At 57.7% G+C, this 17,018-nt stretch overlaps 1 protein-coding gene across 1 annotated transcript; it reads right to left on the bottom strand.

Annotated features, from left to right (window-relative positions):
- Positions 1–1,944: 1,944 nt before the first annotated feature.
- Positions 1,945–14,782, bottom strand: AZU1 (azurocidin 1; the record flags this gene model as incomplete). The annotated part of the gene is given in 12 exon segments (XM_082650419.1): positions 1,945–2,115; positions 2,528–2,639; positions 2,641–2,756; positions 3,453–3,567; positions 3,942–4,101; positions 4,888–4,974; positions 5,464–5,565; positions 12,411–12,561; positions 12,979–13,215; positions 13,721–13,862; positions 14,289–14,445; positions 14,725–14,782. Coding segments are annotated over 12 exon segments (1,608 nt in total).
- Positions 14,783–17,018: the final 2,236 nt, after the last annotated feature.

Raw genomic sequence — 17,018 nt, forward strand, 5'->3', positions numbered from 1 at the left:
TGTCCTTCCCACGCTGTTGGGAGCCGCCCTGCTGTCCCCGAGGTCCCCCAGGTCGCATCTGCCCAACATCCTGTTTATGATTCCTGTGGGTCTGTCCCCTGAATCTCAACAACCCCGGCCAACCTCCAGCAAATCAACCCAGGCCCCTATATCCCCCAGCCTCACCTCCCCTTCTTGGATCTGATCTTTGGTGTGCAGAACTTTCCTCTGTCACACACACACGTACACGGGCTCATGGAAAATAGAAAACAGGCTTCCCTGGTGGCACAGTGGTTAAGAATCCGCCTGCCAGTGCAGGGGACATGGGTTTGAGCCCTGGTCCGGGAAGATCCCACATGCCGCGGAACAACTAAGCCCGTGCGCCACAACTACTGAGCCTGCGCTCTAGAGCCCACGAGCCACAACTACTGAGCCTGAGCTCTAGAGCCCGCGAGCCACAACTACTGAAGCCCGTGAGCCACAACTACTGAGCCCGCGCGCCTAGACCCCGTGCTCCACAAGAGAAGCCACCGCAGTGAGAAGCCTGCGCACCCACCCCAACGAAGAGTAGCCCCCTCTCGCGCAACTAGAGAAAGCCTGTGTGCAGCAGCAAAGACCCAAGGCAGCCAAAAAAAAAAAAAAGTTAAAAAAAAAGAAAATAGAAAACACCCGGGGCTGTTTTTTCTGGATCTTTCTGTTCCCATCAATGGGCTCAATCCAACATTCCCTCCAGCAAACCTCATTTACCCCCAGTGCTGGGCACCAAAATCCCTCTGGGCTTTTTATAGAAACCACTTCCCTGCCGCTGGCCCGTGGGAAATGCAGAAAATTCCCGGCGTTCCCTCAACACTTATCAGCTTGCGTTTCCCAGGATTTCGGCTTTGCCTCAGGTCTCAGCACACCCTTGCTCCTGCTGAAGTGGAAAACCAGTCTCATCTCCTCCCCTGGGGTGGTCGGCTGAGGTGTGAAACAGTTAAAAAGGGGGCAGCCCTGGGGGTTCTGGCTCCAGCTTGAATTCGCATGCTGCCACCAGATGGCGGCAGAGTAAATCAGTAACAAAAGAGCTGCCTTCCAACTCTGGTGTGTCCGGTGAGCTGGTTGGCCCCTCTCTCTGAGCCTCCACTGCCTCATTGCCGTGGCCACGTGCCCTCTCCACGGCTGGCCAATGACCCCTACCTCTGCCTGGCCTCAGGCCTCTCCTCTAGACCCCAGTTCATTCTGTGGCCCTGCATGCTCCATCCCTGCCCCCTCCCTGACCTGCTCTCCTTCCCCCACACCCCCAAGCTTGTCCTGATGCAGGGCCCCTTACACTGGCTGTGCCTTGCCTGGCGACACTTCTCCTTTTGTTCGTATTCAGGCATTGCTGCCTCCTTCAAGAAGCCTCCCTAATAGCCTTTCTGCCTGCCCCTGACCGGTCAGGAGCCCCACAGGCCCTGGGCACCCCGTGTTATGAGAGCTTGGTCCTCAAGTGGCCCCAGAGCTAGGAGACACAGAACTGGACAGGACACCCCTAGCCCTGAGGGCCAGGGTGGGGCTCCTTGGACACTTGGGAAATGTCTGGAGTGACTCCGTTTTCCAGATGAGGAAACTGAGGCACAGAGAGGGGCGGCAACTTGCCCCGGGTCACACTGGCGGGGCTGGGTTAGAACCCACGTCTGCGGGCATCTGGGGAGTGGGATCCGCTGTGACCTGCGCCCTCCTCCGACTTCCAGGCCTCTGTTCCCACCCCCACCCCGAGCTCGGGGTTTGGGGACTCGGACGCTGAGGACCCTGGGCCACTCTCCCCCACATCTCCCTGTGGGAAGGACACACAGGAGCCAGGGGGACGGTTCAGCTTTTATTGATGCACCGTGGGTCTGCCTGGCTCCCAAGAGCCGGGGGCGCAGGAAGGGGGGCACGGGCGCAGAAGCAGACCCGCCGCGTCTCTCCACAGCATGGCCTCAGTGCCCGGGGGTGGGGGGGGGCTCAGGGGCCGTCCTCGCCCCCCGCGTTGCTCAGCACTGAGCAGATCCAGTCTACGTAGAGGGAGACGCGAGCAAAGAAGTCCGGGTACTGGCGGGTGGCGCGTCCCTGGATCACAAAGGAGTCCATGCCCTGGATGACACCGTCGCAGATCAAGGGGCCGCCCGAGTCTCCCTGGGGAGGGTGCAGGTCGGTCAGTCACTCAGGCCAGGCCAGCAGTCAGACGAGGCTACCTCAGGGGAAGGGGCCACGTAGGAGTGAAATGTTTCCAGTCTAGAATTTTCTTTAAAGTATGTGGGTGAGACAAGGAGGGGAGGCCCCTCTGGAGGAGAGAGGGCATTTATTGGCCCCCTGCTATATACCTGGACCCCAGAATTCTGGGTGTGGCCCCAGGAGCGGGGCTGGGGCACCCACCCAAGGGGGAGCTGCGGGGTGGAAAAGCCCCCAGACCCATGAAGGCCCCGTTACCCCCTCACGATGGGTGTGCCCACCTTCCAGATGGTGTGACGGAGGCACCCGCCTGCCTGCCCTCCCTCCCTGTCCCGGCTGTCCCTGCAGCCACCGAGCTGCAGCCCCCAGTACATACAAAACAGATGCCAGCGCTGCGTCGGGGCACAAAGGTGCACACGTTCTGTGGCCGGCACAGTAAAGTGACCACGGTGACGTTGAGCTCCTGCAGGACCTGGGGCAGCGGCTCAGGTGCCCAGGCGGCCCCAGCCCACGGCCAGGCACTGGGTGCCGTGGGGCAGCAGCTGGTTCTGCTGGGGGAGCTGGGCCACCGCAACCTGGGGGTTGAGGGTGGCCGGGCGGTCCAGCTGGGACAGAGGGCGGTTGGTGGGCAGTGAGTCTCCAGGACCCGCAGCCACCCGTGGACGATTATCTCAAAGTGCCTCCTCCAGGCCTTTGCACATGCTGTTCCCTCCGCCTGGCTCTACCTCAGGGGTCACCTCCTCCAGGGAGGCTGCCCTGATCACCCTCCAAACCTGCCAGGGCTCAGTTTCACATTCCCCGAGGCCATGAGACTCCCCTTTGCAGCATTGGTCACTGTTGCGTTCATTCACTTACGAAGCACTTATTGAGCACCAACTGTATGCTTGATCCTGGGCTAAGCCCTGGGGATCCTACCTCTGCCTTCCGGGAGCTTATCTTTGGGGCTGGGAGGGGCCAAGAAGAGAATGGCAGGTGGCAGAGTCAAGGGAAACATAGCCCAGTGATGAACAGTGTATGGGGGAGGGGTGGCTGTCACTCAAGTAGGGTGAGGGGAGGCTTCCCTGAGGAGGGGAGGCTGGTGCCAAGGCTGAGGGTATCTGGGAACAGCGCAGGCAGCAGGGAGGGGACGCAGCTGGGCAAAGGCTGGGGGCGGGGCGTGGGGGCATCCCGCTTGCTCAGAAGGTGGTGACTGGCTCTCTCCCCACCAGGCCGTGTCCCACGCCCGCCGGGGCTCCTGTACAGTAGGTGCTGGAAAATGAATGAACAGGGGTTCCTGGGCCTTGCTGGCCCCGCGCACCCACCTGCAGGAGGAGGACGTCATTCGGCTTCTCCTGTGGGTCGTAGTTGTTCTCAAACAGGCGGCTGATGCTGAACCTCTGCTCGGTGGGCTCGGAGGTCTGCAGGCTGTGCGCCTCGCTGGGACCCCGACCCCCCCCCCGCGCCCCCCCCCGTCCTGAGGCCCACGGTGCAGCCCCTCAGGGACTGCCCGCCGCCCCAGGAGACGCCCCCCCCCCCACCCCGCGTCTGCATCTTGCCCCCGAGGGTTGGACCCCTGGCTTGAGCTAATCCTCCTGAGGCTTCAGGGGGTCACGTCGGACTGGAGAGCAGGGCAGGTGCCTGCCTAGTTTGGGATGAGAGAGTTGGGCAGATGGATGGAGGGGCTGAGACCAGGCAAGCGGAGGCAGGCCGCGCCTCGCCCCCTCGGACCCCCGGGGCAGCGCCGCGCCCCCTCCCTCGGAGCACCACCCCCTCCCCGGGCAGGCCCGCACCGCGCAGGCGCACTCACTCACACGTTGTTCAGGCAGTGGGCTGCGGTCAGCACGAAGCGCGGGTGGATCAAGGTCCCCCCGCAGAAGTGGTTGCTGGGGAACAGCTCCAGCGACGCCATGTAGGGGCGCGAGTGGGGCTGGGCTTCCCGCCCGCCCACTATCTCCGCGGCCCGGGCTACACCTGGGGACGCCGGGGTCAGCGGCCGTCGCCTTGCCTAACGCCCTCCGCGGCTCCCTGGACGGGGGACCGACCCCACCCCACCGCCCCATCCCCCGCCCAGGGAGCCCAGACGGGGGTCGGGGGACGAGGGCAGAGCCGCTGTGTGGCCTCCACCAGGCCCGGGACCCCTCAGAGCCTCCGTTTCCCCATGTGCAAATTGGAGGTCCCGTAGCAGCACAGGGCGGCTGGGGGTTGTGGAGGGAAGAGGCCCGGGCCGGGGACAGTTAGCGCTGGGGAGAGCCCGGTGGTCATTATCATTATTATTTCAGTAGGCTCCCAGGAAGCAGCGGCGCCCAGTCCTGGAGGTCAGGAGGGGGAAGAAGCTGGCAAGATGACCCATCTTGCAGATGGACAAACTGAGGCATGAAAAAGCCTCATCAGGATGAGGGCAGAGGGGTTCCCTCACTCCGGTTTTTCCTCTGACATGTGCGTCGTTCACTCGGTGACACATTCGTTCGTGCGTGCACACTTACTGAGTGCTTGCTGGGTGCCAGGTGCTGTCCAGGGATTCTGGTTATATTGAGTCCCTAGGACACCTCCCTGGGCAGGAAGGACTAGGTTTTGCCCATTTTACAGATGGGGAAAGAGAGCTACGTATCCCAGGCCCCGCCTTTCTCTCCTCCCCTCCCCTTGAGGCATTCATCCCAAGCAGCCAGCTGAGCTGGGTCCTGCTTCACTTTCCCCATCTGAGCCGTGAGGGCATGGGACAGGCAGATGGACGGACGGACGGACTTGGGCCCCACGCACCGCCCAGCAGCACAGCCAGCAGCACCGGGGCGAGGGCAGGGCTGGAGGGTCTGCAGCTTCGGGTCATGGTTGGGCCATGCCCCCTGCCTGCCCACCCCCTCTTATAGCCCCAATTCAGGGAGGCCATTAGGGTTGCCCCACACCTGGGCTGGGCGTCCCCACTTCCTCCTTCCAGCTTGAGGGCTGGGGAGCTTGGGGGTCAAAGCTGCACCCCAGGAAGCCTGCAGGGGCTTCAGGCTCAGGCTCGGGGTCCTCAAGAGATGCAGGAAGGTGGCTCCCACCCACCCCATGCGGGAAGTCCTCTGGACAAGGGGGCTTGTGGCCACAGCCCTCACAGTGACATGCACCCCCGCTTCCACACCTCCAAGGGGGCACTGCCTGCCCCCAGAGGGTCCCTGTAGCCCCAGCAAGGTGAGATGTGGCCGACGTGTGCAGGGGTGGGATGAATCCCATTCAGCAGGACAGAAAAGGGGGTGAGGGTCTCAGAGCACTGCGCCTCCTGAGACCCACAGGATCATCTCTCTGCCCTCACTTTGTCTGGGGGAGTCGCTCTTCCCTCTAAGGCAGAGCTCTCACCTGGGGCGATTCCTCCCCCAGGGACACCTGGAGATATCTGGGGACACCTGTGGTCGTCACGACTGGGGGGCTCCTGGCATGCAGTGGCTGGGACCAGCGATGCTGCCCCACACGGGAGGGGGCAGGGGGAGACTCTGGTGCCGGGAGACATTTATTTATGTATCTATTTATAACTGACTCATTATTATGAAAAATTTAAACCTACAGAAGCATAGATAGAGGAGCTCACGGAATTTGGGGGCCAAAAAAAAGTTGTTAAGCTTTTCATTTTGAAAGCATTTCACGCTTACAGTAGTCCGCAGAATTCCCGGATGTGCTGCCCCAGCTTCCCCGGGGCCACGTCTTGCACAAAGTTTGCCCCCTCACAGGCCGCCTGGATTTCACAATCAGCCAGTCTCTGGTCCAGGATCCCCCACCCCGCCTCCCCGAGTCTCCTGGGCTCTGGGGCAGCCCGTCAGCCTCTCCTGGCCCTCATACCGTGTCCTTGGTGGCAACCTGGTGGGTTTTTGGGGGAACGTCCCTCCAAATGGGCTTGTGTGGGGTCCCCACACGGAGATGGGGTCTGCGTACCGATCGATGGTCCCCAGGACGTGGGGCATCATCTCTGAGGCGCCTGCGTGTCCCTCCCGCCGAGTCACACTTTCCCCTTTGGAATGAATGAACGTCTCTGAGGCAGAAACACCTGCTCTGAGTTTTGCCCACAAAGGACTCCTGGAGCAGCCTGCGTGCCTCACTGCTTCCCGCCCTGCGGCTGGCTGCCCCTCTGCCGATGCGTTTTTATTTTTTATCTTTTAAATTTTATTGAAGTAGAGTTGATTTACAATGTTGTGTTAATTTCTACTAAACGGCAAGGTGACTCAGTTATACATATATATATATATATATATATATATATATATATATATATATATATTCTTTTCTTTTTTTCCCCCCCCAGGCTCTTTTTTTCAAATTAATTAATTTATTTTTTATATTCTTTTCCATATTCTTTTCCATTATGGTTTATCACAGGTTAGTGAATATAGTTCCCTGTGCTCTACAGTAGGACCTTGTTGTTTATCCATCCTATGTATAATAGTTTGCATCTGCTAACCACAAACTCCCAGTCCATCCCTCCCCCACCCCTCTGGCCCTTGGCAACCATAACTCCGTTCTCTATGTCCGTGAGTCTGTTTCTGTTTCGAAGATAAGTTCATTTGTGTCATATTTGAGATTCCACATATAAGTGATATCACATGATATTTGTCTTTCTCTTTCTGACTTACTTCACTTAGTATGATCATATCTAAGTTCATCCATGTTGCTGCAAATGGCATTATTTCATTTCTTTTTTATGGCTGAGTCGTATTCCATTGTATATATGTACCACATCTTCTTTATCCATTCCTCTGTCGATGGACATTTAAGTTGTTTCCATGTCTTGGCTGTTGTGAACAGTGCTGTCCTGAATATAAGGGTGCATGTATCTTTTCAAATTATACTTTTGTCGGGGTATATGCCCAGGAGTGGGATTACTGGATCATATAGTAGCTCTATTTTTAGTTTTTTGAGGAACCTCCACACTGTTCTCCACAGTGGCTGCACCAACTTACATTCCCACCAACAGTGTAGAAGGGTCCCCTTTTCTCCACACCCTCTCCAGCATTTGTCATTTGTAGACTTTTTGATGGTGGCCATTCTGACCCGTGTGAGGTCAGAATTCACACCTCATTGTATTTTTGATTTCCTCTTCTCTAATCACTAGTGATCTTTTCATGTGCCTGTTGGCCATCTGTATTGCCAAAGTGTTTTTAAGTCACACATCAGCCCAGTCACTCGGGAAAGGCCGCCGGGCGTCTGGGACTCCGCAGCCCTGGGTGTGGCCCTGACATGTCTCCACAGAAACCCGGGGCTGCTGTGCCGTTTGCTTTCAGAACTGGTTTTTCTCGTTTGACAAGAACAACTCTTCGGACTGGCACTGTCCGGTCCAGCGGGGCAGGCTGCTTGGTGCCTCGGTTTCCCCACGTGTACAATGGGGTGATCGTAGTCATAGTCCCTCCCCCAGGGCGACAGCAGGAGGATTGGATAAGTTAGAGTATTGGAGTGTGTGGGCGCGCAGTGAGGTGAGGTGAGCACAGGTGCCGGCCCTGTCGCTGCCACCCCACCACTCCCTTCCTTTTTCTGCTGTGCTTCTCCCCGTCTCAGCCCGTCCTCTCAGCGGCTGGGCCGGGTCAGCACGTGCCTCTCTCAGATCCAGGCTCTTCTGGGGCCAGACGCGGGGCGGGTTCACCCCAGGGTCCGGAGTCCCTCGCCTCGGTTCACATTCTGCTGTGCTTTGCGATTCTGGGCTAGAAACGCCACCTCTCTGGGCCTCGGTTTCCCCATCTGTTAATGCTGGGGAGTCATGAGAACAACCCCACCTCAGGGGCTGACTTCCCTAATACAGTTAAGAGCTTGATGAAAGGGGATACACACAGGGGAACATCACTCAGCCCCGAAAAGGAGAGAGACACTGACACTCGCTACAGCGTGGATGGACTCTGAGAACACGATGCTCAGTGAGAGAAGCCAGACACAGAAGGACGCACAGGGTGTGATTCCATTGATGGGAAACGTCCAGAACAGGCAGAGGGTTCCTGGTTGTCAGGGGCTGGGGGAGAGCATGGGGGTGAGTGCTCATGGGGACAGGGCTTCTTTTCAGGGTGGTGAGAACGTTCTGGAATTAGAGGTGGTGGTTGCACAACCCTGTGACTATACTAAACGCCGCTGAATTGTTAAGCGGGTGGGTTGTATGGTAGGAGAAGTACATTTCGATAAAGCTTTAACTGAAAAAGAAAAAGAAACACACACACACAACCTTGCTAGGTAACTGCCCACAGGGTCCTGGCCGGAAGCTCTCACTCCCCAGGGAGCCTCCCGGTGGGTGGGGTGGGGGGTGAGGGGGAGGGGAGTCACAGCATCAGACAAGACAGGGGGATGGCCCGGGGTCCTCCTCGCTGCTTCAGGCCTGGGGTGGGGGCAGGCAGGTGAGTGCAGGGCTGGGGGGCTGCCTGAAGGCAGAGGCTTGGGAAGGCACGGGACTGGGTGGGGAGCTGGGGCCACCGGGAGCCCTGGGGGTTGTAACTGGGAGGGAGGGAACCATCGGGGGCCTCTGGGGGTCGGGCCGGCAGGTGGAGGGGAAGTGAGGCTGGAAGCTGTGGCCTCGGCCCCTTCCCGCTCCAACTGTGGCTGGTGCAACAGGCAACGGCCTCGCCGGGAACGCGGGCTGGGGCGGGGTGAGGGGCAAGCGGACCCGAGCCGACCCCCCCAGGATCGAGGGAAGGAGGGCGGGAGAGGCTCAGCCTCTTTGTCTCTGCCTCTTTTTCCTCTTCTCTCCTGGAAAAGGAAAAACACTCCTTTCTTGAGGGGGCCAGTGTTGGGGGATCCAAGCTGAGACCATATGCTCTTGGACCGCAACACCCTAGGGCCTCAGTTTCCCCATCTGAACAATCAGCAGGCGGGACCCCTGGGACCCTTCTGGGCTCCTGAGCCGCTGACATTCCTCTCTGGGCCTCAGTTTCCCCTTCTATAAAGCAGGGCCCATTCTGAACCCCCAATTCCACTCCTGGGTCCAAATCCATAGCATTGAAAATCGATGTTCAAACAAAACATGTACACAAAGGTCCACAGCGACGTGATTCACGTTAGCCAGGGCGGAACCAACCCAGAGACCATCGATGGACGGTGGGTATACATCCCTCCACACCCGGGAACATCCCTCAGCCGTGAAAAAGTGTGAAGCCCTGACACTCGCTACAGCATGGACGGACCCTGAGAACACGATGCTCAGTGAGAGAAGGCAGACACAGAAGGACACACAGGGTGTGATTCCACCGATGGGAAACGTCCAGGACAGGCCAGTCTACAGGAACAGAGAGTTAGTGGTTAGTGGTTGTCAGGGGCTGGGGGACGGGGAGGAGAGGTGACTGCCGATGGGGACGGAGCTTCTTTTTGGGGTGATGGACAGCGGTGAGGGTTGCACAACCTAGTGAAATACACTAGAAACCACTGAATTGTTCCCTTTAAAAGAGTGAATTTTATGTTATGTGAATTTCACTGCAATAAATTATGAAAAACAAATAAACAGACCCAGGTCCCACAGACCAGGCCTGTAGGATGGGGTGAGGGCCTGGCACACAGCTGGTGCCCAATAAGCGTCAGCAACGCCAGTGGTGATAGGAGCTCCCTGGGCCTCGGGCTCCCCATCTGTAAAATGGCTTAATGGCAACACAACTAACCTTGGTGGCCGGTGAGTGTGGGCCATCGCTGGGGGCTTCTGGGGCAGTGAGTGGGTGGAGGGTGCGCGGTCAGGGCAGGGGGCTCGGGACCGCACAGACCCCAACACCACCCCGCTCGGGGCACAGCGCCGCCCCTTCGAGCCCCTCCCCTCCCCTGCGTGTTGGGGCGTCAGCAGTGCCTCCAGGAGAAGGGCAGAACTGGGCATCTCCATTTTGGCCCCGACGCCGGCTGGGCTGAGCCCCTTCCACAGCTGTGTGCTACCCGCCCGCCCCGGCCTTCTGTGGTCTCCCCACCGCCAGCCCGGAACACGGGATCCTTTGCAGCCTCTTTCCCTCGAGCCACGTGGCAGGACCTGTCCCCGTCTGTGCAAGGTGACACGTGGGCAGCCCCCAGGGCGGCACCTGTTTCGGATGCCCGACCCGTCCCTGCCACCCCGTCCCCCCAACCCCAGACGAGACACCGCAGACGGCAGGCTTCGTGATCACCCCCCTGGGTGAAAAGCCCACCTCCCAGGCCAGCAGGCATTTCTCATGCACTGGGTGAGGGGCAGTGTTTCCACATCGTCAAGAGCCTTCTGTGTCTCTTTGCTGTGAACTGTTTACATCCGGGACCCACTTTTTTACTACTGGGCTCTAATTGTTTTCCTTACTGATTTTAGGTGCACGTTATATGTATTATATTATAAATATATAAGATAAATATATTATAAATATAAATGTATAATATTTACACAATGGATTTGGTATATTATGAGTTATTAAGTATATATATATATATATATATATATATATTTTTTTTTTTTTTTTTTTTTTTTTTTTCGGTACGCGGGCGTCTCACCGTTGTGGCCTCTCCCGTTGCGGAGCACAGGCTCCGGACGCGCAGGCTCAGCGGCCATGGCTCACGGGCCCAGCCGCTCCGCGGCATGTGGGATCTTCCTGGACCGGGGCACGAACCCGTGTCCCCTGCATTGGCAGGCGGACTCTCAACCACTGCGCCACCAGGGAAGACCCTAAGTATATATTTTTAAAAATACAAGTACAATATATAATAAATACTAATATGTAATGTAAGGTATGGTTTAATTTTTATTTTAATGAAACAATTTTATTTAGTTTAATAAGCTATATTATGTGTTTTTTGTTTGTTTGTTTGTTTTTTTCGGTACGCGGGCCTCTCACTGCTGTGGCCTCTCCTGTTGCGGAGCACAGGCTCCGGACGCGCAGGCTCAGCGGCCATGGCTCACGGGCCCAGCCGCTCCGTGGCATGTGGGATCTTCCCGGACCGGGGCACGAACCCGTGTCCCCCGCATCGGCAGGCGGACTCTCAACCACTGGGCCACCAGGGAAGCCCCTGTGTATTATGTTTTATATATCATTTATATAATTATTTTTATTATGTTTTGTATGTTATTTATACGATTATGTTTGTCATGTTTTATATATCATTTATATAAATATATAAATACATATATATATATATATATATATATATATATATATATATATATATATATATATATATATATATATATATATAGTTTGGCTGCACCGCGGGGCATGTGGGATCTTATTTCCCCAACTAGGGATCCAACCTGTGCCCCTTGCAGTGGAAGCGTGGAGTCTTAACCCCTGGACCTCCGGGGAAGTCCCTATAAAATTATATTTATTATTTAACATTTATATTTTAGTTCCTTTCACATAAGGCTCTTTAACCGATTCAAGTGGCAAGTAGTCAAAAGCCAGTTTCTCGGATTCAACCAACCGCAGATCAAAAATATTTGGGAAGGGCTTCCCTGGTGGCGCAGTGCTTGAGAGTCCGCCTGCCGATGCAGGGGACGCGGGCTCGTGCCCCGGTCCGGGAAGATCCCACATGCCGCGGAGCGGCTGGGCCCGTGAGCCATGGCCGCTGAGCCTGCGCGTCCGGAGCCTGTGCTCCGCAACGGGAGAGGCCACAGCAGTGAGAGGCCCGCGTACCACAAAAAAAAAAAAAAAAAAAAAAAAAAAAAAGTGGGAAAAAAATTTCCAGAAAGTTCTAAAAAGCGAAACTTGAATTTGCTGTAGGCGGGCAACTACATTTACACGGCATTTACATTTTATTAGGTATTTTAAGTCATCTAGAGATGATTTTAAGTGCACTGAAGGATGTGCGTAGGTTACTTGCAAATATTACGGCGTTTGATGTAAGGGACTGGAGCATCCGCGGGTTTGGGTATCCACTGGGGTCCTGGAGCCAAGCCCCTGCAGATACTATGGGGTGACTGTATTCTCGACCAAAAGGAGAGACGGTTAAGGGGGCCTGGAATCTCACAGATGTGGGTTCAGAGCCCACTCTGGCTGTGTGGCCTCAGGGTAGTCACCCAACCTCTCTGAGCCTTGGCGCCACCTCCGTCAGGTGGAGATAACAAGAGGCCCTGGTCCTCAGGGCTGCGAGCGGATTCTGTGAGTGGAGGCCCCTGGGGTGGATGCCACTCTTGCCGGAAGATGTCCCTGCGCTCGGTCCCCAGCCCCTTCCCGCCCCCGCAAAGCAGAAATCAGGTACCGTGGACAGAACGGGAACAGATCCTTTATTAGAGTCACGACTGCGCGGGCCAGGGTGGGGCTGCGGGATGGGACAGAGGCGTGGGGGGCTGGCTCCGTGGCGGCTCACGCGCCCCCCACCGGCTGGGCTGGGGGTCTGTCAGGCTGGCGCACATCCGACTGGCTGGTTTATAACCGAGTTGATCCAGTCTCTGAAGAGTGCCACGCGGGCGAAGAAGTCGGGGCCCCTGCCGCAGGGCCCCCGGGACCAGGAGGCCACGCCGTGCGCCAGGCCGTCGCAGATGAGGGGAGTGCCCCCGTCCCCCTGCAGGGCGGCAGGAGAGTCAGGGCATCCCAGGCCCAGCCCCGCTACTCTGCTCCCACCCAGAACCACTGCTCACACCACCCACAAATCCTGTCCCCGCCCCTGGCCCTTGGCACGTGCCGTCCCGCTGCCTGCACGCTTTTCCCTCAACTTTGCTGGGTTAACTCCTACCTGCAACTCAGGTCTCACATGCCCCCAGGAACTTCCTGCTGCCCGGGGCTGGGCCTGTCCCGTGCACGTCCTTGTCTTGACACCTGACTTCCCCACCCACAAGGTCTGGGAGCCCCTGGCTCCACACGGGCAGACCCTACCCTGTCCTGTTCCCTGTCGTGTTTCCAGCCCCCAGCCCAGAGCCTGGCACTTGTCCTTGCTTTTCCCACCACCTGGGGCCCACCCCAGCTCACGCCCAGCCCGTACCAGGCAGATGCCGCCCCGGCGGGTGAGGACGCCGGTGCACACATTGTTCGGGCGACACTGGTCCGACGGGGTCACAGTGACGTTCACGACCCTTGGGACTCGGGAGAGACGCCCTCTCTGCCGTCGGGCGCCCCAGCCTGCGACCTGACAGTTGGTGCCAGCTTCCACCGTGGCATTCTGTGGGGGCAGTGGTACCACTGCCACGGTGCTGCTGGTGAGGTTGGCCTGACGGTCCAGCTGGGGAGGGAAACTGAGTCAGGAGAGGGCGGAGCTGGGGACCAGAGCCTCACGGGGCCCAGCTGGGAGCCAGGGCGGCAGCTACATGAGTTTTGGTCTGTAAAGTGGTTTGGGTCCTGGCCAAGTGACTTTACCTCGCTGGGCCTCTGGTTCCTCCAGAGAAGGGATCAATCGTTCTTATCGCAAAGGGGGTTGAGAGACCCTGAAGGTGAAGCGCTTGCCCAGGAAATGCAGATAAAACAAGGCACCATCCCCCATCACAACTGACAGAAGATTTTAAAAAATCATATTATGCAGTGTCAGTAATGATGCGGAGAAATGGGCAGTTTTAAATTCTGCTGGTGGGAGGGTAAGTGGGCCCAGCTACTGTGTCCAGGATCAGAGGATGGCTGAATGGATGGTGCACTTGGCTGTACGACTTAACCACAGGCTCCGTACACGTGGCTCGTCCCTCCTGAGCCCCCCAGGCCGTCGTCAGCCCCCCACCCCCCACCCCTCTCCCCACCTGCAGCAGCAGCACGTCGTTCAGGTTCTCTTGGGGGTTGTAGCCGTTCTTGCTGATGCTCCTGATGGAGAAAGTCTGCCGGGACCTCTCCCGCCGCCTCAGGTTGTGGGCCCCCAGCACCACAGTGGCAGTCCCGGTGTTGCTAAGGGCAGGTGGGGGCAGACACCAGGCTGGGGCAGTCCTGGGGGCTTGTGGGGAAGTCCCTAACCTTCCACACCCGCCCCAGGGCCCGGGCATTGATGGACAGCAGGTTTGCAAATAAGGCAGGGAATTACTAACCCGCTGAACCACAGCCCAGGAGCCAAAGGAAGGACAGCAGTGATGGTCAAGCCTCCTTGCTTCCTTCTGCAGCCGTATCTCCCCTCTGTTTCCAGATCGAGACCCTCCTGGGCCCCCTTTCCATCCTGGGTCCCCCCATTTCCCTCTCCAAGCCCCTCAACCCTTCCTAAGACCCCTCCCCCTCGCCAAGACCCTCTCCTTCTCACTTACCAGGCACCGCTCCCCCAGGAATCCCCCGAGCTCTCTCCCTCTCCGAGCCCCCCTCTCCACCCTGTGGCTCCCTCCTCACCGGCTTTGGAAGCAGCTGGCGGCTGTCAGGATGAAGCCGGGGTGGATCAGGGCGCCCCCGCAGAAGTGCCGCCCTTGGGTCTGAATGGAGGCCAGGAATGGGAATTCCTGCCGCTGGGCCTCCCTGCCACCCACGATGTCCGCCAGCGGGGCCGAGCCTGGGGAGAGGGTGCATTGCAGCTCCCCCGGTTTCAGCCCCATCCCTGGGGAGACCCCGGCCTCCCGCCCCCCTGTTCCCTAAAAGGACAGGGGCCCACCCTCCCAGGGCTGGTCAGGGCCAGCCTAGCTGTGCGGCCTGGGCCAGGTCACTTTCCCTCCCTGAGCCTTGAGTCCAGGGAAGCAGGGGCTGGCGCCCGCTGGTCCCTCCCACCAGAGCCGGTCCCCTGCAGCTGGACCCCTGCATGGATGGGGACGTCTGGCCTGGGACAGGCACTCACCAGCCCTGGAGGTCGCCAGCAGGCTGGCCAGCAGGCCCAGCAGTCTGAGTGCCGTCATGACGGGGGCCGATGGGGGTGGCTGGGATGGTGGCGCCCTTATACCTGGCGCCTTGGCCATCGGCACACCCCCGACCCAGGGCCCGGCCCCTCCCGTCAGAAACAGTTGCTCAAGGCCTCCAGAGCCAACCGCTCCTGGGGCCTGCCTGGGCCCTCCAACTGCCCACCCTGTGCCCCGTCCTCCCGTCTGTACGGTGGGCGACCCGTCAGATGTGGGTGAGGCTGACACCCAGCCGTGCCACTCACGATGGGGGCTCCGCTTGGCTTTCCAGCCTGAGTGCTGGAGTTTCCACCACTGCCCTCCTGTCCTGGCTTTTGCATGTGTGTGTGTGTTTTACTGCTTTTTATTTTTTTTAAACAGCTTTATTGAGATATAATTCGAGTACCACACAATTCATCTGTTTAAAGCGTGCAATTCCATCGTTTTTAGTATCTTCTCAGAGTTACGCAGCCACCACCCCAATTTTAGAACATTCCATCACCTCAGAAGAAGCCCCGTCCCCATCAGCAGTCACTCCCCCTCCCCTCCCCGAGCCCCTGACAACCAGGAACCCACTCTCTGTCTGTAGACTGGCCTGTTCTGGACATTTCCCATCAATGGAATCACACACTGTGTGTCTTCTGTGTCCAGCTTCTCACTTACAGGGTTTTTATCTGTGGGCACCTGGCCGGGTCACTCTCCCGCCCTCAGTCTGTGCATCTCTAAAGTGGGCAGGTGCGGCCATGGAGCCCCCAGAGCCAGGTGGTCCTGGAGAGGTTGTCTCCCCTTCTGAAGCAGGGTGTTCAGAGGTTTCAGGCACTCAGAGCCTGGGCAAGAGATGAGGCCAAGGGGAGAGAAAGACAGGGTTGAGTATCCAGAATATATAAAGAACTCTCCCAACTCAACAACAAAAAGACAAAGAATCCACTTAAAAATGGACAAAGGATTTGGATAGACGTTTCTCCCAAGCTACGCAAATGGCCAACATGCCGTGAAAAGATGCTCAAAATTATTAGTCATCAGGGAAATGCACAAATCAAAACCACAGCGAGACACCACTTCACACCCACTAGGATGGCTGGAATGAAAAGGGCAGAAAAAATACAGTGTTGGTGAGGAGGTGGGGAATTGGAACCTCAGACAGGCTGGCAGGGATGTAAAGTAGTGCCGCGGGCCGGGGAAGGCCTGGCGGCTCCTCAAAACGTTAATCACCGAATTATCATATCACTCAGCAGTTCCACGCCTAGGTGCGTGCCCAAGAGGACGAAAGACAGGGCCTCAGAAACCTGCACACGTGTGTTCACAGCGGCCAAATGGTGGACGCAACACAAGTGCCCTTCAACAGACAGACGTGTCCCTCCACACATGGGAGCATCACTCAGCCGTGAAAAGGGGTGAAGCTCTGACACTCGCTACCACGTGGACGGACCCCGAGAACACGATGCTCAGTGAGAGAAGCCAGACACAGAAGGACACACAGGGTGTGACTCCGTTGATGGGAAACGTCCAGAACAGGCAGATCCACAGAGTCAGAGAGTGGGTTCCTGGTTGTCAGGGGCTGGGGGGGTTAGGGGGTTAGGGGAATAATAGCTGAAGGAAATGGGGTTTCTTTGGGGGAGACGGAATGTTCTAGAATTAGCTGGCTGCACAACTCTGTGAATGTTCCTTCCAAAAACCAGCGGATGTGATGCTTTAAGATGGGTGATCTTATGTCATGTGAATTTCACCTCAATTTTTTATTTTTACTTATTTTTGACAGCTCAATTTAAAAAAAATAGGATTTATTTCCAAGGAGACACCAAGAGGTTGGGGCTGGTGGTGGACCCCACGTCTCAGGACACTAGGACACCAGTTCCTGTCTGGGGCCTCGAGGGGGCTCTCGCAAGGCAGGACTGGGGAGGGTGGCGGGAACAGGGGTCAGGGCGGACTTGCAGTCCTCCACCCAGCCTGAATGGTGGGGTTCTGGGGCTCAGGCCTGGTCCCTGCCGAGTCTCACGGTCCCACCGCCCAGCCGTGTCCCCCGCATGGCCTCTGCCTCAGACCAGTGTCCCCCCAAGTTTGCCTCCCGTCTCCACTCTCCCTGGATCTCAGCTGGGCATCCTCCCTCCTGAGGGCCAAACTTGCCGCCCACCCTGTCCTTGCCCGTGGACCAGGCTGCTGTCCTGTGCAGAGCACAGCCAGAGAGATGGGTGACTCCAAAGCCCACAGGTCCATCCCTTCCTACTTGGGTGACCTCAAGGGCCCCTCTCTGGCCCTG

This window comes from Grampus griseus (genome assembly GCF_964374135.1).
Source record: "Grampus griseus genome assembly, chromosome: 3".
Taxonomy (NCBI): domain Eukaryota; kingdom Metazoa; phylum Chordata; class Mammalia; order Artiodactyla; family Delphinidae; genus Grampus; species Grampus griseus.